Genomic DNA, 19,058 nt, shown 5'->3' with positions numbered 1-19,058 from the left:
TAAGGGAAAGGCAACAGGCTGAAACAGCTTGGCACCAGTGACTTTGCAACTCATTTCTACAGCTGAGTGAACTGGAGCAATGTGAAATAAAGTGTCTTGCTCCAGAACACTACACGCAGTATGATCCAGGAACTGAACTAAAAAATCAAACTTAAGAATAAACAATTGGCTATTTGATGTAAGACCATGATCATCTTCCAAAGTTCATCTTCTGAGCTGGCATGAGTTGAACATTTCGACAGGATCTGATAGGGCCATAGTGCTTTAATATCTCCTTTTGCATGGCTTCTATGGCAGGATGCCTTCCTTGACTCTAACCACTTTACAGAGTGTACTGAGCACTTTTTTCCATAGCACCAGCACTAGTGGGACTGAATCTGGAACCATGTGGTTGGCAAGCAAGTTACTTACTACACAGCTACTCCTGCACCTTATTATGTAGGTTGGGAAGTAGGGTAAAATCCCAGCTTTTTCCTCTTGAAGTACATCTGATTATTTCATTATTACAATCCAGTATGCAGTTGGTGTCATTGTTGTATAGATGCAAGGTATACATTAAAGTTGAAAATTCTGGAAATAGTGGTTTCAGATTTTGGCACAAGGCCAGGGAAATTGGGGGCTTGGGTAAGTCGATTACATCGCCCCCCCCCCCCCAATAATCAACTGATACTTATTTTATCCACTCTGAAAGGACCTTAGTGGAATTTGAACTCAGAATATAAAGATGGATGAAAACTGCTAAGCATTTTGTCCGGTGTGCAAACGATTTTGCCAGCTTGCCGCCTTAAATTCTGGAAATATTAACAATATTTAATTTTCTGTCTGAAGAATTCCTGATAGGAAATTCCTTACATTTTTATCCAACATGTAAAACTCTATAATTCTTTGCAAATAAAACATGTGCAATTCTGAAGAAATAATGCCAAAAAAAATTTCCAGCTTCTGTTTTGTTATATATATCTATATAAATATATGTGTGTCTTTGTGTCATTGTTTGTTCCCCGCATTCGCTCGACAGCTGGTGTTTACATCTCTGTAATATAGCAGTTTGGCAAAACTGACCGATAAAATAAGTGCTAGGCTTAACAAGCAAAAAATAAGTACTGGGGTTGATCCATTCGACAAAAAATTATGTAAGTTGGTGCCCCGGCATGGCCGCAGTCTAATGACTAAAACAAATAAAAAATAAAAGATAACAGTGTAACAGTTCAACTGTTAGATTTTGGTTTCTCTGTTTAATTGTATTGTATTTCTGGTGACAATACATTTTATTGTACTTCAGTTCACCAAGCTATGTAGGATGGGCACTGAGCGTCCTGCGAATGTGACCAAAAGACTTGCTGTTTATCCATTAGAAGCTATCTTTTATTTGTTAGATGCAACGGGTTTCGAAGCTATATAGAACAAACTTCTGTGTTTTATGAAGACATCACAGCTATTATAGAGTAGCTTTAATCAGACTGAGTAAATTAGGTAAATTAGCTATCAGATACACAGGCGCATCTTGTCGTATAAGTAGGATGTGCTTGTAGAGCACGAACATATAAAATAACGTAAACATAACAAAACAATTGTCATACAAAAACAAGACGGAAACAACAGTCATATAAAAACAAAGCAAAAACGAAACAAAAATAAACTTTTTAAAACTCTTGTAATTAGGAAGAAAACGTTTTAATATGTAATGTATAAGAATTTAAACTATTTTTCTGGCATGGATCAAGTTAGAGGATGTGACAAGCCCATAGCCAGAGAAATAGTAAACTTTATTTTTTAAAACGACATACTGAAATGTTGATTAATTGGTTTAAGAGATAAGTAAATTTCCATCTCCGAATTTGTCATTGATTACAGATAGGATTTGTTTCGTTGAAAATGTAACACAAAATCTTATCGTGCATACTAATGTTCATATGTCAAATGTGAACATTCGATTGAATAGATAACATTATAGATTACTTTTTGATAGCATATTTTTCGTAAGAATACAAGATTTCAGAGTGGTACGCTTAAATCTTTTGGGCTAACTGTATTATAACGTAAAATACCCATAAACAAATCGTTGCATAATCATCAATATTTTAATATATTCAGTTCTTGCGAACGTGGAATAAATAGGAGAATGGGTTTAAGAAGAATAGAGTTGTTTCCCTTGTTACACCCACACGCACGATGTTAGTATTACGGATTATCATCGCTAGGAATTTCCCGTGATACGCATGCGCTACTTCAATAAAATCAGGCAATGTGGCGGCAGCTGATATTGCTGCTGGCTGAACTAAGTAATACTGCTACATCATTGGCTTTACCTAGTACTGCTGCTACTAGCATTACTGTATCTCTATCACAACAACTAGTAGCACCCGGCATTGTGGCCTGTAGATTCCCACTACAATGGAGACAGCAAATGGATGAAGGAACAAGGGTGTTGCTGTCATGAATGTACCACGAAAGCACAACGGAAAGTGCCTATTATTCAATACTGCCTCTCTATAACACTTCAATTGACACTCCCTGTCGGATATTGCACGCCATTGATGCTATCATTACAATCATACAGAATAACTGAAGTGGTACCACATTACCTAATGAGATGTTCCTATTCTAAACCGTGTTTCTATCGTGCAGTTTCTCGTTAGAATAGATAACATCTCACCTAACGGATTATTAATTGCCTCAGTTGGTGTGTCGATTTATCAACCAAATCGGATGTTCCTTTTCTCATTTTCTTGTAATTATCATTAGAATATGACTAGTCAAAAAGCACTATCAACATTAGTTGCATCATAACTACCTTATTAGTGTTTTATGTATATATATATGTTTAGAACACCCTCTGTTTTGTTTGTGGGGCAAATAGTGGCTACTTAATAATCAGACTCTATGTTTATAGCAGGTGGTAATTAAGTATTGTATTTCCTAATTGAAATTGAATTATAAACTTGCTAATATATATCGATATATATATATATGTATATATAAGTGTATATATATATTAAAAAAAGAAAAAAAAAAACTAGCGTTTCATTGAACGAGCGAAGAACACGGAGACAGGTATAATTAAGTTTCCACCGGAAGTGGAGGAGGGAGATTCGTGTCTTATCGTTTATGATTCTTCGGAGTAGATTTCATAATTCAACTATTTATAAAAGTGAAACTGGTTTTGGATCTGTATATGTGCTGTAGCTGGTCACCGCCGACCAACTTCCTTCAACATGGCGACGGAAGTGAAGGATGTGCTTGCGACTGCTAGCTCCAACACCACTAAGGCTTCCTCTACCACTAAAGACACTTCCCCTACGATGGTGACACCCAACACTCTCGAAAACACTTCTGTATCAGTTGTCTCTACCTCTAGTGCCCCCAATACTACTGGGATGAGCGCCTCGAATCCTAGTAGTCCCAATATACCTGAAGTGCCAACAGAAGGAAATGGTGGTAGTAGCCAGCCACAGCAAAATACAACACAGCAACAAACAGCATCTCAACAGACAGGATTATTACAAACTAGTGATACCAAAACACCTACAGGTAGTGTACCACCACCTTCAACAACTTCCATATCCAGCAGTTCTCAAACCACTACCAGTCCTGTCGGTGCAGGCGCCGGTAAGTACAAGGCTTTCAGTCCTTAGATCCTTTATATGTAATTAAAGGAGAACAAACATGCTTGTCTATTATTATAATTATAATAATTATTATTATTATTGTTGTTGGGATAATAAAGCAAAAGGCATAATTTGTCAAGTAGACTCCACATGTTTTTCACATGCAAAAATATTTAATCCAGCTATTCTGTGATTCATTTCCAGTGACTAAGTTCCGCACCCTGTAAAGAAAATCTCTTGTGAGACCTTCGTGTAGGCTATTTGTTTGTCTATTGTATAAAATAAACATTTTACACTTATGAAACTACTTGATGAAATGCCAATAAATACGCCGATCTTATCTAAATCTTCAGCAACATTTACTGTTTCGTTGTAAACTTCTGTTTTCTAAAGACTTGGGTTTCAAAAATAAACGTAATCCACATCACTAGGTTATTTCAAAAGCTAAATTATACATTTGTTGGGGTAAATGTATACACTTCCGAGTGCTGTAAAAGAAAATAAATTACTCCAACTTCTATTTGGCCAGATTTAGCAATAATTATGTGTGAAATGGGGTGAGTAGGATTCTTGCTATGTATAATAGTAATTAGTGAATCAGTGTCTGGAATTTTTGTTAAACCACAATGTCCCTCAAGATTTTACCCCATCTGTGTTTAATTTGTTTTTGTTGAACCCGTATGGTCGTGACACATGTGTTGCCAAGTAAAATGTTTCAAATGTATGTTGTGGTCCCCTTGACGAATCCTTCTGTATGGTCACAGGCTTGTTCCTTCTTAATAAAGAAATACACAACATTTAATTGATCGATGCTGAGAAAGTAAACTCGTAACGGTTAAATATATGTGTGTACGTTGGCTATTTCAGAATATTACTGAGTTGATCAAGCATTTGTTCCATTGAAGGAAAATCCTAGACTTCCATTCGCCGACTATTGTCATTTCCTTGAAGCTCACATTGAGGCTATGACAACCTTTCCTCGCGATGGTGGGAAGCAAATAAATAAGTAAATAAAAAAAAAATCATATGTGGCTGGGTTTTATCCTACTTAGCAAAATGGGTATTTCGTTGCCATTACACGTACATTGAACATCGTCAAAATTGCTGTAGTCTAAAAATTCTACAAAAACATTGTGTCTTCGGCGATTGTCTTTCACTAGTTGCTGAACTAAATGGTCAGATGATAAAGAGAAGAGCTTCACGCCCTCCTCCTCAGCAATGTGGTCTTTTTATTTTCGACCGATTTCGATCACCTGATATTTCTTATTCACTTCTTTTAATTAGGACATGAATATTTTTCAAGATTTTTTCCCCCCTTCTTCTACGCTTACAAAATAACGTAATAATAAATATAGAAAATACAGAAGAAACATTGTTTCTTTCATACTTTTCATTGTGTATTTGAAATAATCGCTATGGTCAGAATATATATACCACCCATTTATTTCGTGTTATTGCTCTATCTGGTTGGCATTAAAGTTAACTGGCTTTCTTTGCTAAACTTAGTTTGAAACAAAATCGTCAAACATAAAAATTATTTTAGCTGTGTTGTCGATTGTGTAATAATTAATTGCAGCATGTTTGATTCGCTGTCTGACTAGGTTAATGTATAAATATTAATATATGATTCCCCCCTGAAAGGAAATCAAGTTTTATTTTGAACATATTTTGAATAACTTATCTATCTAACGAACCCCTTAAGACGAATATGTTAATTTGTTGATTTAGCATCAGTAGTTGTCGCCTGTGATCATTTTCCATTCTTTAGTCACATTGTCTATTGTTGCTGGTCAACTACTTGTATGCTATTTTAGCTCATGTATAATTGACACATTTGTAAACCAAAGGTCATTCTTGTGGTAGCTAGTGACTGCTACAAAATAACCTTTGTCTTGACATAAGACATTGGGTTAAGTTTTTAAGATAACTTGCTTAGTTAATGAGCAGTAAAAAAAATATTTGATTGAGAGCTGCTGATTTTTACTCTATGAACAGCCATGTTTGCATGATTAAAATAATTATTCCAAGTTAATTTTAATTTGTTTATCAAAAGTCGGTTGCCTCCCCCCATTTCCCTACTTCATAAAAAGTAACGACGAGGAATTTTTTTTAAAGGTTTTTTTGAAATAGACTTTTTCAAAGAAATTCTTGATTCGGTATTCTTCGTTTTCTTCCAACTTCTGAAAGCATATCTTGTTTCAGTTCTATTCCATCCACACGGTCGATCCTTGGTTCAACCAACTTTGTCAGTGCTATGGAATTTTATAAATTACTATAAGGTTCTCAGTCTTTGTGCCAAAATCTTACGTAATAAAATATGAGATTGTAAATCCATTTAATTCCTCTAGTACTTCCAATTCTTATATTTTCGTGGAAACATGAATGTTTAAATATTGTATCAGGTCATAATTTTGTGTGTATATAAATATATATATATATATATATATATATATATATATATATATATGCAACATTGAAAAATACCCATTTGTTTGGTTCAGCATTTAGATTTAATTTTTTTTTTATATTTGAGCTTCGTGCAAAGATATTCATTTATTTTTTTTTGTTGGGGGAAGTCGAGTCGGTATCAGAGTGGGTAAAAACTAACCTTTGTTAGAAAACATCATAGGAATGATCTAGTCAAAATCTTAAAGATTTGGTTGGTGATAAGATATGTAAGAGTGAATTTCCATGGAGAAATTATGAAAATGTGTTTTGGTCAATATCTAGGAGGTGATTAATTCAAATCTACTTCTCTGACTTCGGAGTTTGCCAGACAGCTTTGCATTAGCAAATTTTGGGGATATTCTTTGAATAAGTTGTTCATTATGTGCAGGTGTTTCCTTTTACTATTATTATTATTTTTCCTTAGTAAACACTTATTCTTCTCTGCCAATTATGCTGACTCCCAATTTGATGTTTTCAATCAGTTTTTACCATTTAGAGTTCTGTACAATAAAGGCAAGCTGCAGGATGGTTATGTCCACATTGTTATTTCAATACCAAATTGAAGCCGTTTCACTGCATCTCTTTGCTAATGTCCTTGAGAAACGTATAAACCAGGAGAATCCTATTTTCTGCTTTCTTATTCATTTAACACCTCAATATTGAGCAATAACCAACTGCAGTTTTATCTGTCTTTAATTTTCCTGTTAACCATTTTCCACATTGGTCTTAATACTTGGCTCCTCTGTTGAGTCTATTATATGCAGATGCTCTTTGTTACTTTCATATTTCTTACCAATGTCACAGTGACATTTTCAAATCTTTCATGTATTTGTCATTGAGGGCAAATGTGCACATGTCATTTTGAAATGACTCCTCTCTACTGTTGTTTTGATTTGTCTAGATACTGTTGTGTAACTCAAAGCACTTTGTTTTTCATTCTCTCAATGCAGAACATTGGCAAATTTCCTAAGTTTTGCATCTCTCTCTCTCTGCTCTGTAAACCTTACAATAAGCTTATTTTCTTTGTCTCCTGTTATTTTCCTTCCACTTTCTACCAAACCTGTTACTTCTTTCAGTCTTACCTATTACATTTTTGTTGTCTGATTAGGGGCTTGAGCTTGTATCACAATTAGTTAGTGATTGACACTGAATCTCTTAGGAATATCTAGTGTTTTTGACTCTGTATATTCATTGAATTTCATTGGCGCTACACAGACATTTTTCAGATTCTGCACTCCACCTTTTGCTTGTTGAGTTCTTGTCTTTATCTTGATTTTCAATGTAAATTCATTACTAACTAATCTATGTTGGAGAGCAAATTTATCACCAAGAGTTAACTGAAAATTAAATAAATTTCCATGCCTCTTTTCCTGGTCAGAACAAAGTAATTGCAGCTATGAGTACACTACCTGTCTAGTAGATAGCCTGTTGGTTTAATGGCTTTCTGGTTTTCTGAAATTTGTGTTAAATACCAAAAAAATCATTCACTTCATTTGTGCAAGTGTGGCTGTGTGGTAAGAAGTTTACTTCACAACCACATGGTTTTGGGTTCACTCTTGCTGCATGACACCTTGGGCAAGTGTTTACTATAACCCCAAGCCAACCAAAGCCTTGTGAGTGGATTTGGTAGATGGAAACCGAAAGAAGCCTGTCATATGTATGAGTGAGTCTGTTATTGTCTTCTTGTCCTGACATCACATGGTAATTATAAGCAAATATCACCATCATGTCAGTGCCCATCATTTCCAATCTTCCATAAAAACCTGTCTGGTCAATTGGAATGGGTGTGGGTTGGCAACAAGAATGGCATCTGGCTGCAGAAATTCCACCTCAAATTTCATGTGACCCATGCTAATATGCAAAAATGGATTTTAAAACTGATGATGATAATGAACTTTAATATTATGATCCTGTTTTGTTTTATGGACATGGGTTTCATTTCATGGTATTAAAAAAAAATATTGGGTTACTTCTCAGGAAAGATCTACAAGACTATTAGGTTGATTTTAATCAATACTTATTAAATTATAATCTGAGCTTCACTTATATGTATTCTTATGTTTAATAAATCTATTATTCTCAGATAACACACAACCCTAATATTAACATGAAACAAGAGTATAAAATTCTTTAACAAAAGGTAGTGAAAATGCCCTTATCCACTTAGCTATTGGTACATGTATATACACGCACTAGTGATTTGTTACTTTTGGTTCAGAAAGGTCTTTAGTTTGAATCCTGTCTGGGACCACATTTCCATTCCGGAATATGATACTTAGTAATGAAGGAATACTGAACTGATCAAAGCATAGTGTACAGATAAATCATCATTTAACGTCCATTTTTCCATGCTGGCATGGTTTGGATGGTTTAACAGGAGCTGATAAGGACAGGGGCCACACCAAACTACATTGCCTATTTTGGTATGGCTTCTATGGTTAGATGCCCTTCCTAATACCAATCACTTCACAGTGTTCTGGGTGCTTTTTACAGCCATGTCACCAACATTGACAGGGTCACCATTTTTTAAAAATATACACTCTAATGATGGAGTTAAAAGTTCCCAGAAAAAATTTCATCTTAATAACTACTCATCTCAGTCCTGTTTATTTAAAGAAGTATAAGTTGGTTTGCTCTTATTTCAATCTCATTGGTCATTAGAAAATATTTACATTTATTAAAAGTTCAAGTCTCATAAATTAAGTATCCATAAAACCAGAACTAAATTCGTTTTGTATTGCATTAAGTGGATGAGAAGTGTATCTCCTTAATAGAGAGCAACTTTCTGAAAAGATCCTGGAATCTAATCCCACAGCTCAGTAAAGTACCATATTAAAAAGCAAATACATGTTGCTGCAGATATGTATTCTTTTCAACTGTTCATCAGGCTGGAAAGAACCTTCATATAAGTCAGGTATGTTGGCTCTCTTATTAGATGGAGAGCCCATCACCTGTGCATGTATACACACACACACTGATGCTTCCTACATTGTGATTAACATTTTTCATTACCATAATATCTATTATCATTGCTCTTTGAGGTTGTTCAAGTAGCTGCAGGCATGGTGAAATAGTCAACAAGTTTGTTTCACAACCACATGGTTCCAGGTTTGATACAATGGCACAGCACCTTAAGCAAGTGTCTTCTGTGATATCCTTGAGTTGACCAATGACATGTGAGTGAAATTTGGCTGATGGAAACTATATGAAAGTTTGCTGTGTGCATCTGCATGCATGTGTGTGTGTATATATAAATATATGTGTGTGTGTGTGTGTGGAGATGCAATGGCCCAGTGGTTCGAGCAGCGGACTCGCGGTTGTAGGATCGCAGTTTCGATTCCCAGACCGGGTGTAAAAGCTCCCTGAGGCTCCCGGCGATCCCTGCTGTACTTGTTTGCCACAACTTTCTCTCTTTCTTTTCTTGGCCTGCTTGCTTAGCCAGCAGGGCGGCGTCATATGAAGGCTAAAACAATGTGAAGTGCATTGTGACCAGCGATGTGTAGCAACATCTGATAGCCTTGTTGGTCACAGTGATATATATATATTATATATATATATTATATACATATTTATTATATACATACATACACAATGTGTATGTCTTTTGAAGAAATATATTGGCGAAGAATGTAAAACCAGAGTACTTTGAAATCATTGTCACTGTTTCATAACATTTTAGACTCATGCCCTGGCATAGGCTGGACAGGTTGTTGCATTCCAAGTCAATCCTTCTCACTAGTTACTGTCCCCTTAGGTAGCTGGGGTTAGGTCAGAGAACCCATATTTCACTATGTTAAGTTTTTGGCTTGGTTTCTCCAGCCAGATTCTCTTGCTATCACCAACTGTTTTACAGTGTTTTGGATGCATTTGATCATGGTTCCATCACTAATAAGGTTGCCTTGTATGCCATAAGATTGAATATCCCTCATTAATCTGTGTTAATTCATTAAAGGCAATATGACTGTAAAGGTGGATAGAAGAGAGAGTGACACCTAACAAAGAACATGTATGTGAAGGTTGAGAGAGCAAGAGCCTGATGGTAGGAACAGTGATTGGAGTAAGAGGGTAAAGTGGGAGAGAATAATAACCTCAGTGGGTAGATGTGTAATTGATGAATGTCAGTAACAAGTAGTCCAAGAAAGAAAAGATGGTAGAGTGTGTGGTGTGCAGTCAGATCCATTGCAATCTCTCATACACAGGCTTCATGACGTGTGGTGATGGTGAGTTTGAAATAAAGGTAGGTTCCAAACTATCATTCCTTATTACACTGGTGACATGGTACAGTAAATGAAAGAGAAGTGGGTCTCTTAGATGAAATTTATTCAAATGCACTGACATCTGTGATATTTGTTCTTAACCAAGTTGTACAGATGCTCCCTTGCCACTTGTTGATAGAAATACTGTGATTGGCCTGTTGAAAATCCTGAACCAGCAATACACCAAATGTAATATGAAATAAATAGGTGCCTAATAAGATAAGTTATTCAAGTTTCTCAGTACTATTTTAAGCAGTTCTAGTATCTCTCTCTGAAGAAGAACTTTGTTCAAAGCATCAATACCGGTTTCCTTGTTAGCAGACAAACTTATCCACTTCACAAACAAATTTTATAACATGTTTTGCATATGTTAACCACTACTAGTTACTTCTAATTTCACTTTTTATTTCTTTGTAGATTTGCTTGTTTTGCTTATCTGTTAATCCTACTTGTGTAACAATTGTAGAGATTATAATGGATACCATACTGTCTGTTTCATGGCTAACGTTTTATTACTCACCCTTGCTACTTTGGTGATATTAGCCACTACTCTACTGAGACTACATATATTCCACAAGAACAAGACTCTTCCCCAACTGAAACTTCTTTCTTATGATATCTCCCTCCTGGACTACTTCATTTTAGTTTTACACCCATCATACTCTATTTGCTTACGCTTTATCTACTACTTTATTACCTTGCATCTACTTTTCATCAGCTATTGATACTGGCTAACCTCATCTATATCAATCCATCCATCTATCTAATATATATATAATATATGAAGTAGTGAGGGCTGATCTCAAGATGCTGGGCTTCAAGGAAGAGATGACAATGAGCCAAGATGTCTGGCAGTGTGCAGTATGAGGCTATAGAGAAGACCTGCCCACCTCAGCGAAACTGAGCTCTGGAAGTACTGTGTATTCCACCCACATTTAACATTAATTCATACACTCTACCCCAGTGAAGCAAGCTATAATATCTTCATGCATTATGCTTATCTCTCCCTCTCCACTTCTGCAGCCTAACACTGCTCTGTCATCTCTCTCCCTTCTGTCCTTCCCTTACTGTATCATTGCTATCCTGTCACTCACTCCCTTTATATACCTCTGTTTCATCTCTCACTGTTATCTCCATTTTCCTTTCCTTCTCCCCCTTTTGCACTTTTGTGAACTCCCTACTCAATCGCCATGGAGAATCCTCTACCATTCCATTTATATTCACATCCTTGTACCTTGAGAGTATGCCCTAACACATTGCCACCTTCTCTCTCACTCTATCTCTCTGACTGAGGTAACCTTCTATCTCTTCTACAAGACACCTGTTTCTGACTCTCTGTCATACCTCTCATTACCCAGCTTAAGGCCACCTCCATCAATACTTCTCCTCGGCTCAATTGGGGGATTTTCATCTTGCAAGTTATTTGGTTACCTCACTGGTGCAACAGCCCATGTAAAAAAGCACCCAGTTCACTCTGTAAAGTGCTTGGTTTTAGGAAGGGCATCCAGCCGTAAAAACCATGCCAAGGCAGACAGTAGAGCTTGGCACAGTCCTGTGACTTACCTGCTCTTGTCAGACTTCCAACCCATACCGGCACGGAAGACAGACATTATGATGATGATGATGATGATAGACATGCACACCACCACCAATCATCCACTGGTGCATGCTTGCAAGGGTTGGATGGAATTTCTTGAGGCAGATTTTTATAGCAAGATCCCTTACCTGTCACTAACATTCACCTGCTTCCAAGTAAGGTGATTGTTCTCTATGACCCGACATGTTTTCATGGAAGATTGGAAATGAAGACACAACTATCACATGATGTCAAAGCAAGCAGACAGTAACACACGCACACACACACACACACCGTGTGTAGTAAGTTCGCTGTCATCAATTCACTGTTTTTTTTTATAAATTAGTTTTTAGCTGTTAATGGTGGGATACTGTGGATATATTTTCTCGGTAATCTTAGCTCATGGTGGACTTTCCTCAGAGAATTGATGGCAATGAACTTACCTGTAATACACACACACACACACACAAACAACAAAAATCTGTTGGGCTTCTTTAAGTTTCTATTTGCTAAATCCACTCACAAAGCTGTGACTGGTTCAGGGCTATCATAGACAAAACTTGCCCAGTGTGTCACACAGTGGGACTGAATCCAAAGCCATGTGGTTGTGAAGCAAACTTCTTACCACACAGCCATGCCTGCACCTGTATATAAACACTAACTGTGAAACTATTCCAGTTGCCTTAGGGCCTTTTGAGAAAAGCTCACAGCTAAGTCTTGTCTTCTTCCATGATTTTTTTCTCACTATTCCCATCACTTTCTTCATCTCTTCATTATTGTCTTTCACTCTTTACTATTTTATTTATGTTAATTACTGTGTATTTTCTTCATTAGAGGGAAAGCAATCATTTTGAAAATATCACCATTTATCCTACTCTTGCAGGATTGGTTGCTTATTTGGCTAGCTTCGACATCTCTACTTCTTATTACTTGACTCTTTCTTCTAAGACAGACTCCATCTGGAAGAGACATTGTTCATTATGCTGTAGAGAAAGTGACTTGTCTAACCATGAATAAAGGCAATATAGAATTGAAAAATTTTCTTGTCATGCAAAATGATATTAATCCCTTAGTTAATTAGGGTGTGCATGATGCTGTTGTCAGCAGTGACTGGTACAAATCATCATCACCATTAACTTCTGTTGCAGGTGTAAAGAGATTGCAATAATGGGAGTGGGAAATTACATTAGATGGGGTAAGTAATGGAAATGAAAAAGAGTCCTGAAGTGATTACAGGAGAATTAGGATATGGCGTTTGAGTTTGAGCAGGCCATGTCTATACATGACCTCCTTTTGTTTAAGGTATATAAAGGGAGTGAGTGACAGGATAGCAATGATACAGTGAATTTAGCGAGCATTCTATTGCCTATCATCTGCAACATGGTCCTCATTGAGAAATCTAGTGTTGAATTGCAGAAAAGGACCTAAAACATTGTCACGACAAAGGCTAAAAACTTGAAATCATCATTGTTTAACATCTGCTTTCCATGCTGGCATGGGTTGGATGGTTTGACATGGAGCTGGCTAGCAGGGAGCTAACCAGATTTCAGCTGTCTGTTGAGGCATGGTTTCTTATTTCTTTATTGCCCACAAGGGGCTAAACACAGAGGGGACAAACAAGGACAGACAAATGGATTAAGTCGATTACATCAAACCTAGTGCATAAGTGGTACTTAATTTATCGACCCTGAAAGGATGAAAGGCAATGTCAACCTCGGCGGAATTTGAACTCAGAATGTAACGGCAGACGAAATACCTCTAAGCATTTCGCCTGGCGTGCTAACAATTCTGCCAGCTCACTGCCTTTCCTAATGCCAACCATTTAGCAGAGTATGCTAGGTACTTTTCACATGCCACTGGCATGGGTGCTTTTTAAGTGGTACCAGCACCTGAAAGGACAAGCCTGTATGTGTAGAAGACAGCAGTTTTACTTAGCTTGTATCAAGTACAGCAAATTGCCATATCTCCTGGAAATATTGGGGGATATTGCATCCTGATGGTGTCTGAGAAGTGGCTTTATTCAATATGCTTGAAAGGAATAAGAAATTCAGTACTACACAAAAGTAGTAGATTGATGGGGAACCAGAAACTTTTAGTGCACTTGATATTGTGGACTAGTTAACTATGAAAATGACCTTGAAATGATTCTAAACAGCTCCTTTTTTTTTTTTTTTTTTTTTTTTTTGCATGAAAGTATGTGTTATGCCACTTAAATAATATAATAGATGTTGGAGAGGACTCTAGTGAATGTATTGTGACTAGAGTACACATGGAGGGAAATTTATATATCTGTTACATGAAAATAGTTTCTCTGTCTAGATAAAAAGCAGTCTACATAAATGCATGGCCAATGTTATATCATAAATATGGAGCATGAGTAATAAATGCGAAAGAGTTACAGCAACTAGAAATGTATGGATAGGGTGTGTCTTGTCTATCAAACATAAGATATTAGTAATATCAAAAATAAAATATTATGGGGAAGGCTGGGTGTTAAAATTTGGCTCTGTGATCAAAGGCATTCCAACCATGACCATCCTGTCGTTTTGTATATATCTAGCACTATATCCTTTTAAGATGGCAGGATATGATGTAAAAGAGACTTGGCTGCGATTTCTAGTTGGTAAAGTAACCATGTAGAGACTGCCTCTTTAAATCCTTTGGCTTTTGCTGGATATCAGAGCTTTTTGTTGGAGTGTTAATGGATGACAGTCGAAATGGTGTGTGCTTATAATATATAATCAATATTTACCGAGAAAAATGTGTAGTGATTCGACAGTGTGTTTGTACTTGCAGACTCACAAATGTTTTCTAAAAATTAACCCTTTGTTCTGCTGTGTTTGTTATTTTTTCTACTCTGCTACAAAACTGTCCTGAACTGGCTGTCCATACATCATCATCATCATCATCCCTCTTTCCATGCTAGCATGGGTTGGACAGTTCAACAGGAACTGATGAGCCAGATGACTTGCACTGAGCTCCAATGTCTGTTTTGACATGGTTTCTTCTGCTGGATACTCTTCCTAACATCAACCACTTTACAGAGTGAACTGGGCGTTTTTTTATGTGATTCCAACACTAGCAAGGTCACCAAGCACTTAGAAGACAAGACCAATTCCTCTCGTCAACTGAGTGTAGTATGGTATTAATGGAGGTGAAAGTATCACAAAGGGACGGGAAGAGGTCTTACTGAAGACAAAAATATATAGCTTCTCCAGCTGGAGAGAGAGAGAGAGAAGAGAGAGAGAAATGGTAAGGGTGCAGCCTCAAGGTACAAAGTGAATATGAGCAAGAGAGTAGAGATAGAGGACCAGAAAGGGTGGGTGGACAGGATAGGTAGGTTTGTGAAAGTGTGAAAGGAGTATGACAAATTATCAGACATGGGGACAAATAATAGACATTGGACACAATGAATAACAGTTTCTTCTTTTATTCCTTACCCACAAAATATTACTTCCATCAGACTAGTGAATACTTTTACCCAAATTGTAGTTGTGGCCAGTGCTGGTGGCGTGTAGAAAACAGCTGGTGACATGGAATGCACCCATGATGGCGATACATGGAAGGCACCTATGCTGGTGACATGCGGAAGGCATCCATGCTAGTGACATGCGGAAGGCACCCATGCTGGTGACATGCGGAAGGCACTCATGTCTGTGACATGTGGAAGGCACCCATGCTGGTGACATGTAGAAGGCACTCATGTCTGTGACATGCGGAATGCACCCATGCCGGTAACATGCAGATGGCACTCATGCTGGTGGCGCGTTAAAGGCACCTGGTACACTCTGTAGAGCGGTTGGTGTTAGGAAGGGCATCAAGCCATAGAAACCAAACCAAAATAGACTAGAGCTGGTGCAGCTCACCAGTTTACCAGTTTCAGTCAAACCCATGTCATGATGATGATCCTGCCTCTTCACTTTTTTCCTAGAGTTTCTTTATAATCCATACTTTCCACTCATCTGCAGACATTAAAAGTAAACACTGACCGAATTAGCATCATCATATTATTCCCCTTACCCAGTCTAAGAAGACTTGAAATGATTATAGGCAGTATTCTTTTATCTGATTAACCTCTAAGTAAAAAAAAAAATTGGAAACTTGATCCTCATATACCAGAATGGAAATAGAAGATACAATTAGGCTTCAATGGATTACATAAGTTATCTAAAATTTATGTTCTGAGTTCAAATCCCATTGAGTATTAACAGTATCTTTTATTCTTCCACATCATTAAAATAAGTACTAGGTTTGCTTATATCAAACCCAGTACATATTTTTCCCACCTTGGAAAATTTTCAGTCCTGTGATTTTGTTAGAAATTATCATTATTCTTATTCATCTTATTGATGTCAGAAGAGAATTGGTTTGACAGAATTGTTTGCATTTCAGACTTGTATTTCTTCCAGCTTTTTATGTTCTGAGTTCAGTTCTTGCCAAGGTCATTTTGCCTTTCATCTCCCTGGGGCTGATATAATACAGTACCAGCCAAGTACTAGGGTTGATGTAACCAACTGTCACCAAATTTCACACCTTGTGCTTAAATTAGAAACAGTTAAAGTGGTGTCAGAAGGGCATTGGATCAGGAGAATTACTAGAGCATCAGACAAAAAGGCTTTGTGTTATTTGTTATGGCTTTTTATGTTCTGAGTTCAAATCATGCCATGGTCAACTTTGCCTTTTTTTCTCCATGGGGTTCAGTAGTATAAAGTTCCAGTCATGGTACTGACTAATTCCCATCCCGTAAAGTTGCTGGGCTTGTGCCTAAATTATTATTATTGGTATTGAATAAAATTCTTTCTAGCTAATTCTTCACTTTACATTAAGTACCAGTCAAGTACTGGGGTCGGTGTTATGAGCTAGCCTCCTCCCAACAAAATTCAGGCTTTGTGCTTATATTAGAATTATTATTGGTTGGAGTGGCTGGAGGAATGTTCAGTTACATTCCTCTACTGAGTTCAAATTACCTTTTATCCTTCTGAAGTTGATAAATAAGTGTCAAAATAATAGGCTGGTTATTTTCTTAACTACATCCATATTTTACAATTTGTGGCTTTCAGCCAAAGCTAGAAATCATTATTGTTGACCTTTTCATGTTACCAAAGATTGCTGCATTTCTAATGATTAATGGATTAATGGACAAAAATGTCCCATTAATTTCTCTCCAGGATTTCTCTTTGAATTCTTTTTGACTTTATAGGGTTAAAAACACTTTTTTGTTTTTTGTATTAGATAATAATGAAAACAGGCATGGCTGTGTGGTAAGAAGTTTGCTTCCCAATCACATAGTTTTGAGTTCACTCCTACTGGTATTCTGGACAAGTGACTTCACTTATACCCCTCAGCCGATCAAAGCCTTTGAGAATGGATTAAGGAGACAGAAACTGAAAGAAGCTCATCATATGTGTGTGCATGTGCATGCCTTGGTTTTGACATCACTGCTTGTATGAGTATCACTGTCATACTAGCAGTGTCATTCGTTTTCAGTATTCTACGAGAACATTCCTGGTCATGGGGAAATGTTATCTTGCTTGCAAATAGAGGTTTGGTGACAGGAAAGCATTCAATCAGCTATAGAAAGTCTGTCTCAAATAAAAACTCTGTCCAATCTATGGAAAAGCAGATGTTAAATGATGATGATGATGATGATTGTCAAGCGACTTAGAATAGTAATAAATGAAATGGAAGTAATAATACTAAATGTTAGGTGTGACAGCATGTGTTGTCAGAAGCCATTCACTGTGAATTTATTAGCATAATGTTTGCTTATCCAGACGTATGGGAAAAAAAAACAAAATACCCCATTTAAAAAAAAAAAAGTACAATAATATATAGAGCAGGTATTAGATCTTTCTATTACAAGAAGTGGGGTAATATCACAAGCAAACTTTGTTGTTGCGGTGGTGGGACAGGTATTGTAGGACACAAGTTTATCACAAGTAAACTGGTGTCTATTCTTTTGGCTAAGTAAACTGAGGAAAGTAAACTTTTCCTCTAGTCACATTCTCTAGCCTTGTATTCTTTGTGGGTGAGAAGTTCTTGACCAGACGATATCTACCAGTGACATTCTTCAGATATTTGGCCATGAAACAATGAAAGATAGTGTCATTCTTGATTACTTATGTTGCCTTATAAATATTGTGAGAAATGCAGTGGAAGAAAAGGTAACAAGAAGAAATATCTAAATAATTTTAACTGAATCAATTGCTAGTTGTCAACCTTATTCGGAAGATCTAATAGGCTGTGAGGGTCAGGGATTGACCTATTTCTGGGAAAGTCAAAATTACTGTTCATCATCCTCTATATCGCTTAGACAACCAAAGCAACTAAGGAATCTCTCATGGTTACTAAACCTGTTAGATATAGTAGCCAATTCTCCCTCCAGATCACATTCTACTGATTTAGGGAAAAGTAATATAATCCTGGATAGTTAAAACCTGGACACATTTAATCATAGATCTATTTGATCAGGGCTGACCTGGAGTTCATATCATTGCTAACAGCCTAAGCTTTTGGTACTTTGCCTGGAGGATTTCTACTCACTTTTTAACCAACTACAATGAATACATATACTCTCACTTTCTCTCTCTCACACACACAAAAACTCTTGAGCTTTCCTCAAATTTATCCTCCGTTCCAACTGTCTCATCATGCCTTACAGGCAAGTGTTGAGTGTAAATTTTCTCTAATCATTTTAAGCTAACACACAAACTGTGCTCAGAATTATTTCCAAACATTGTATTCCAAATACTTTTCAGGATCTTCACTCTTTCCCAACCTTTTTATCTTATCAATGACCATCAATAGTTTCTGTTGACTAGTATCCACCAGACATGTCCTCATCTGTCACACACCAGCAGTTCTCTTAGTCTTAACTCTTTTGGTAAAAGCAATGCATTCATCTTTGATATCCTCAAAGCCTTTGACCATGTCTTGCATTAGAATCCACTTGATGAGTTACCTCCTTGTGCAATCCATTTGTTGCTCAACTCTTCCTCTATGTAAGTTTCCATTACAATGTGTATTGATGGAGCTTTCTCCATCTCATATGTTATCAATGCTGGTTGCTCCAAGATTTTGTTGTCTCCACATCTATCCTTCCATGTGTACATTAACAATCCTTTTGCTGTTTTCTAATCCTCTCTTACACATGTGCAGAATAAACTACTT

The 19,058-nt window shown here is 36.8% G+C and overlaps 1 protein-coding gene across 17 annotated transcripts in view; it reads left to right on the top strand.

The window, feature by feature from the left end:
* The first annotated feature begins 2,186 nt into the window (after nucleotides 1-2,186).
* Nucleotides 2,187-19,058, top strand: part of LOC115219721 (phosphatidylinositol 4-phosphate 5-kinase type-1 alpha) — a 285,819-nt gene continuing 268,947 nt past the window's right edge. For 4 of the 17 annotated variants that reach the window (XR_005002153.1, XR_005002152.1, XR_005002151.1 and 1 more), the window contains exon 1: nucleotides 2,190-3,609. Coding sequence is in view for 7 of the 17 variants with exons in the window: in XM_036509545.1 (XP_036365438.1) it covers nucleotides 3,216-3,609 (394 nt within the window). In the remaining 10 variants the exon portion in view is untranslated. Of the gene's footprint in view, nucleotides 3,610-19,058 lie in introns of all 17 variants that reach the window. The other 13 variants (XR_005002147.1, XM_036509544.1, XR_003882358.2 and 10 more) reach the window with 9 other exon arrangements.

The sequence above is a fragment of the Octopus sinensis genome, linkage group LG15 (assembly GCF_006345805.1).
Source record: "Octopus sinensis linkage group LG15, ASM634580v1, whole genome shotgun sequence".
NCBI classification, from domain to species: domain Eukaryota; kingdom Metazoa; phylum Mollusca; class Cephalopoda; order Octopoda; family Octopodidae; genus Octopus; species Octopus sinensis.
Note: the sequence above shows the minus strand (reverse complement) of the source record. Positions and strands in the feature narration are given on the sequence as shown.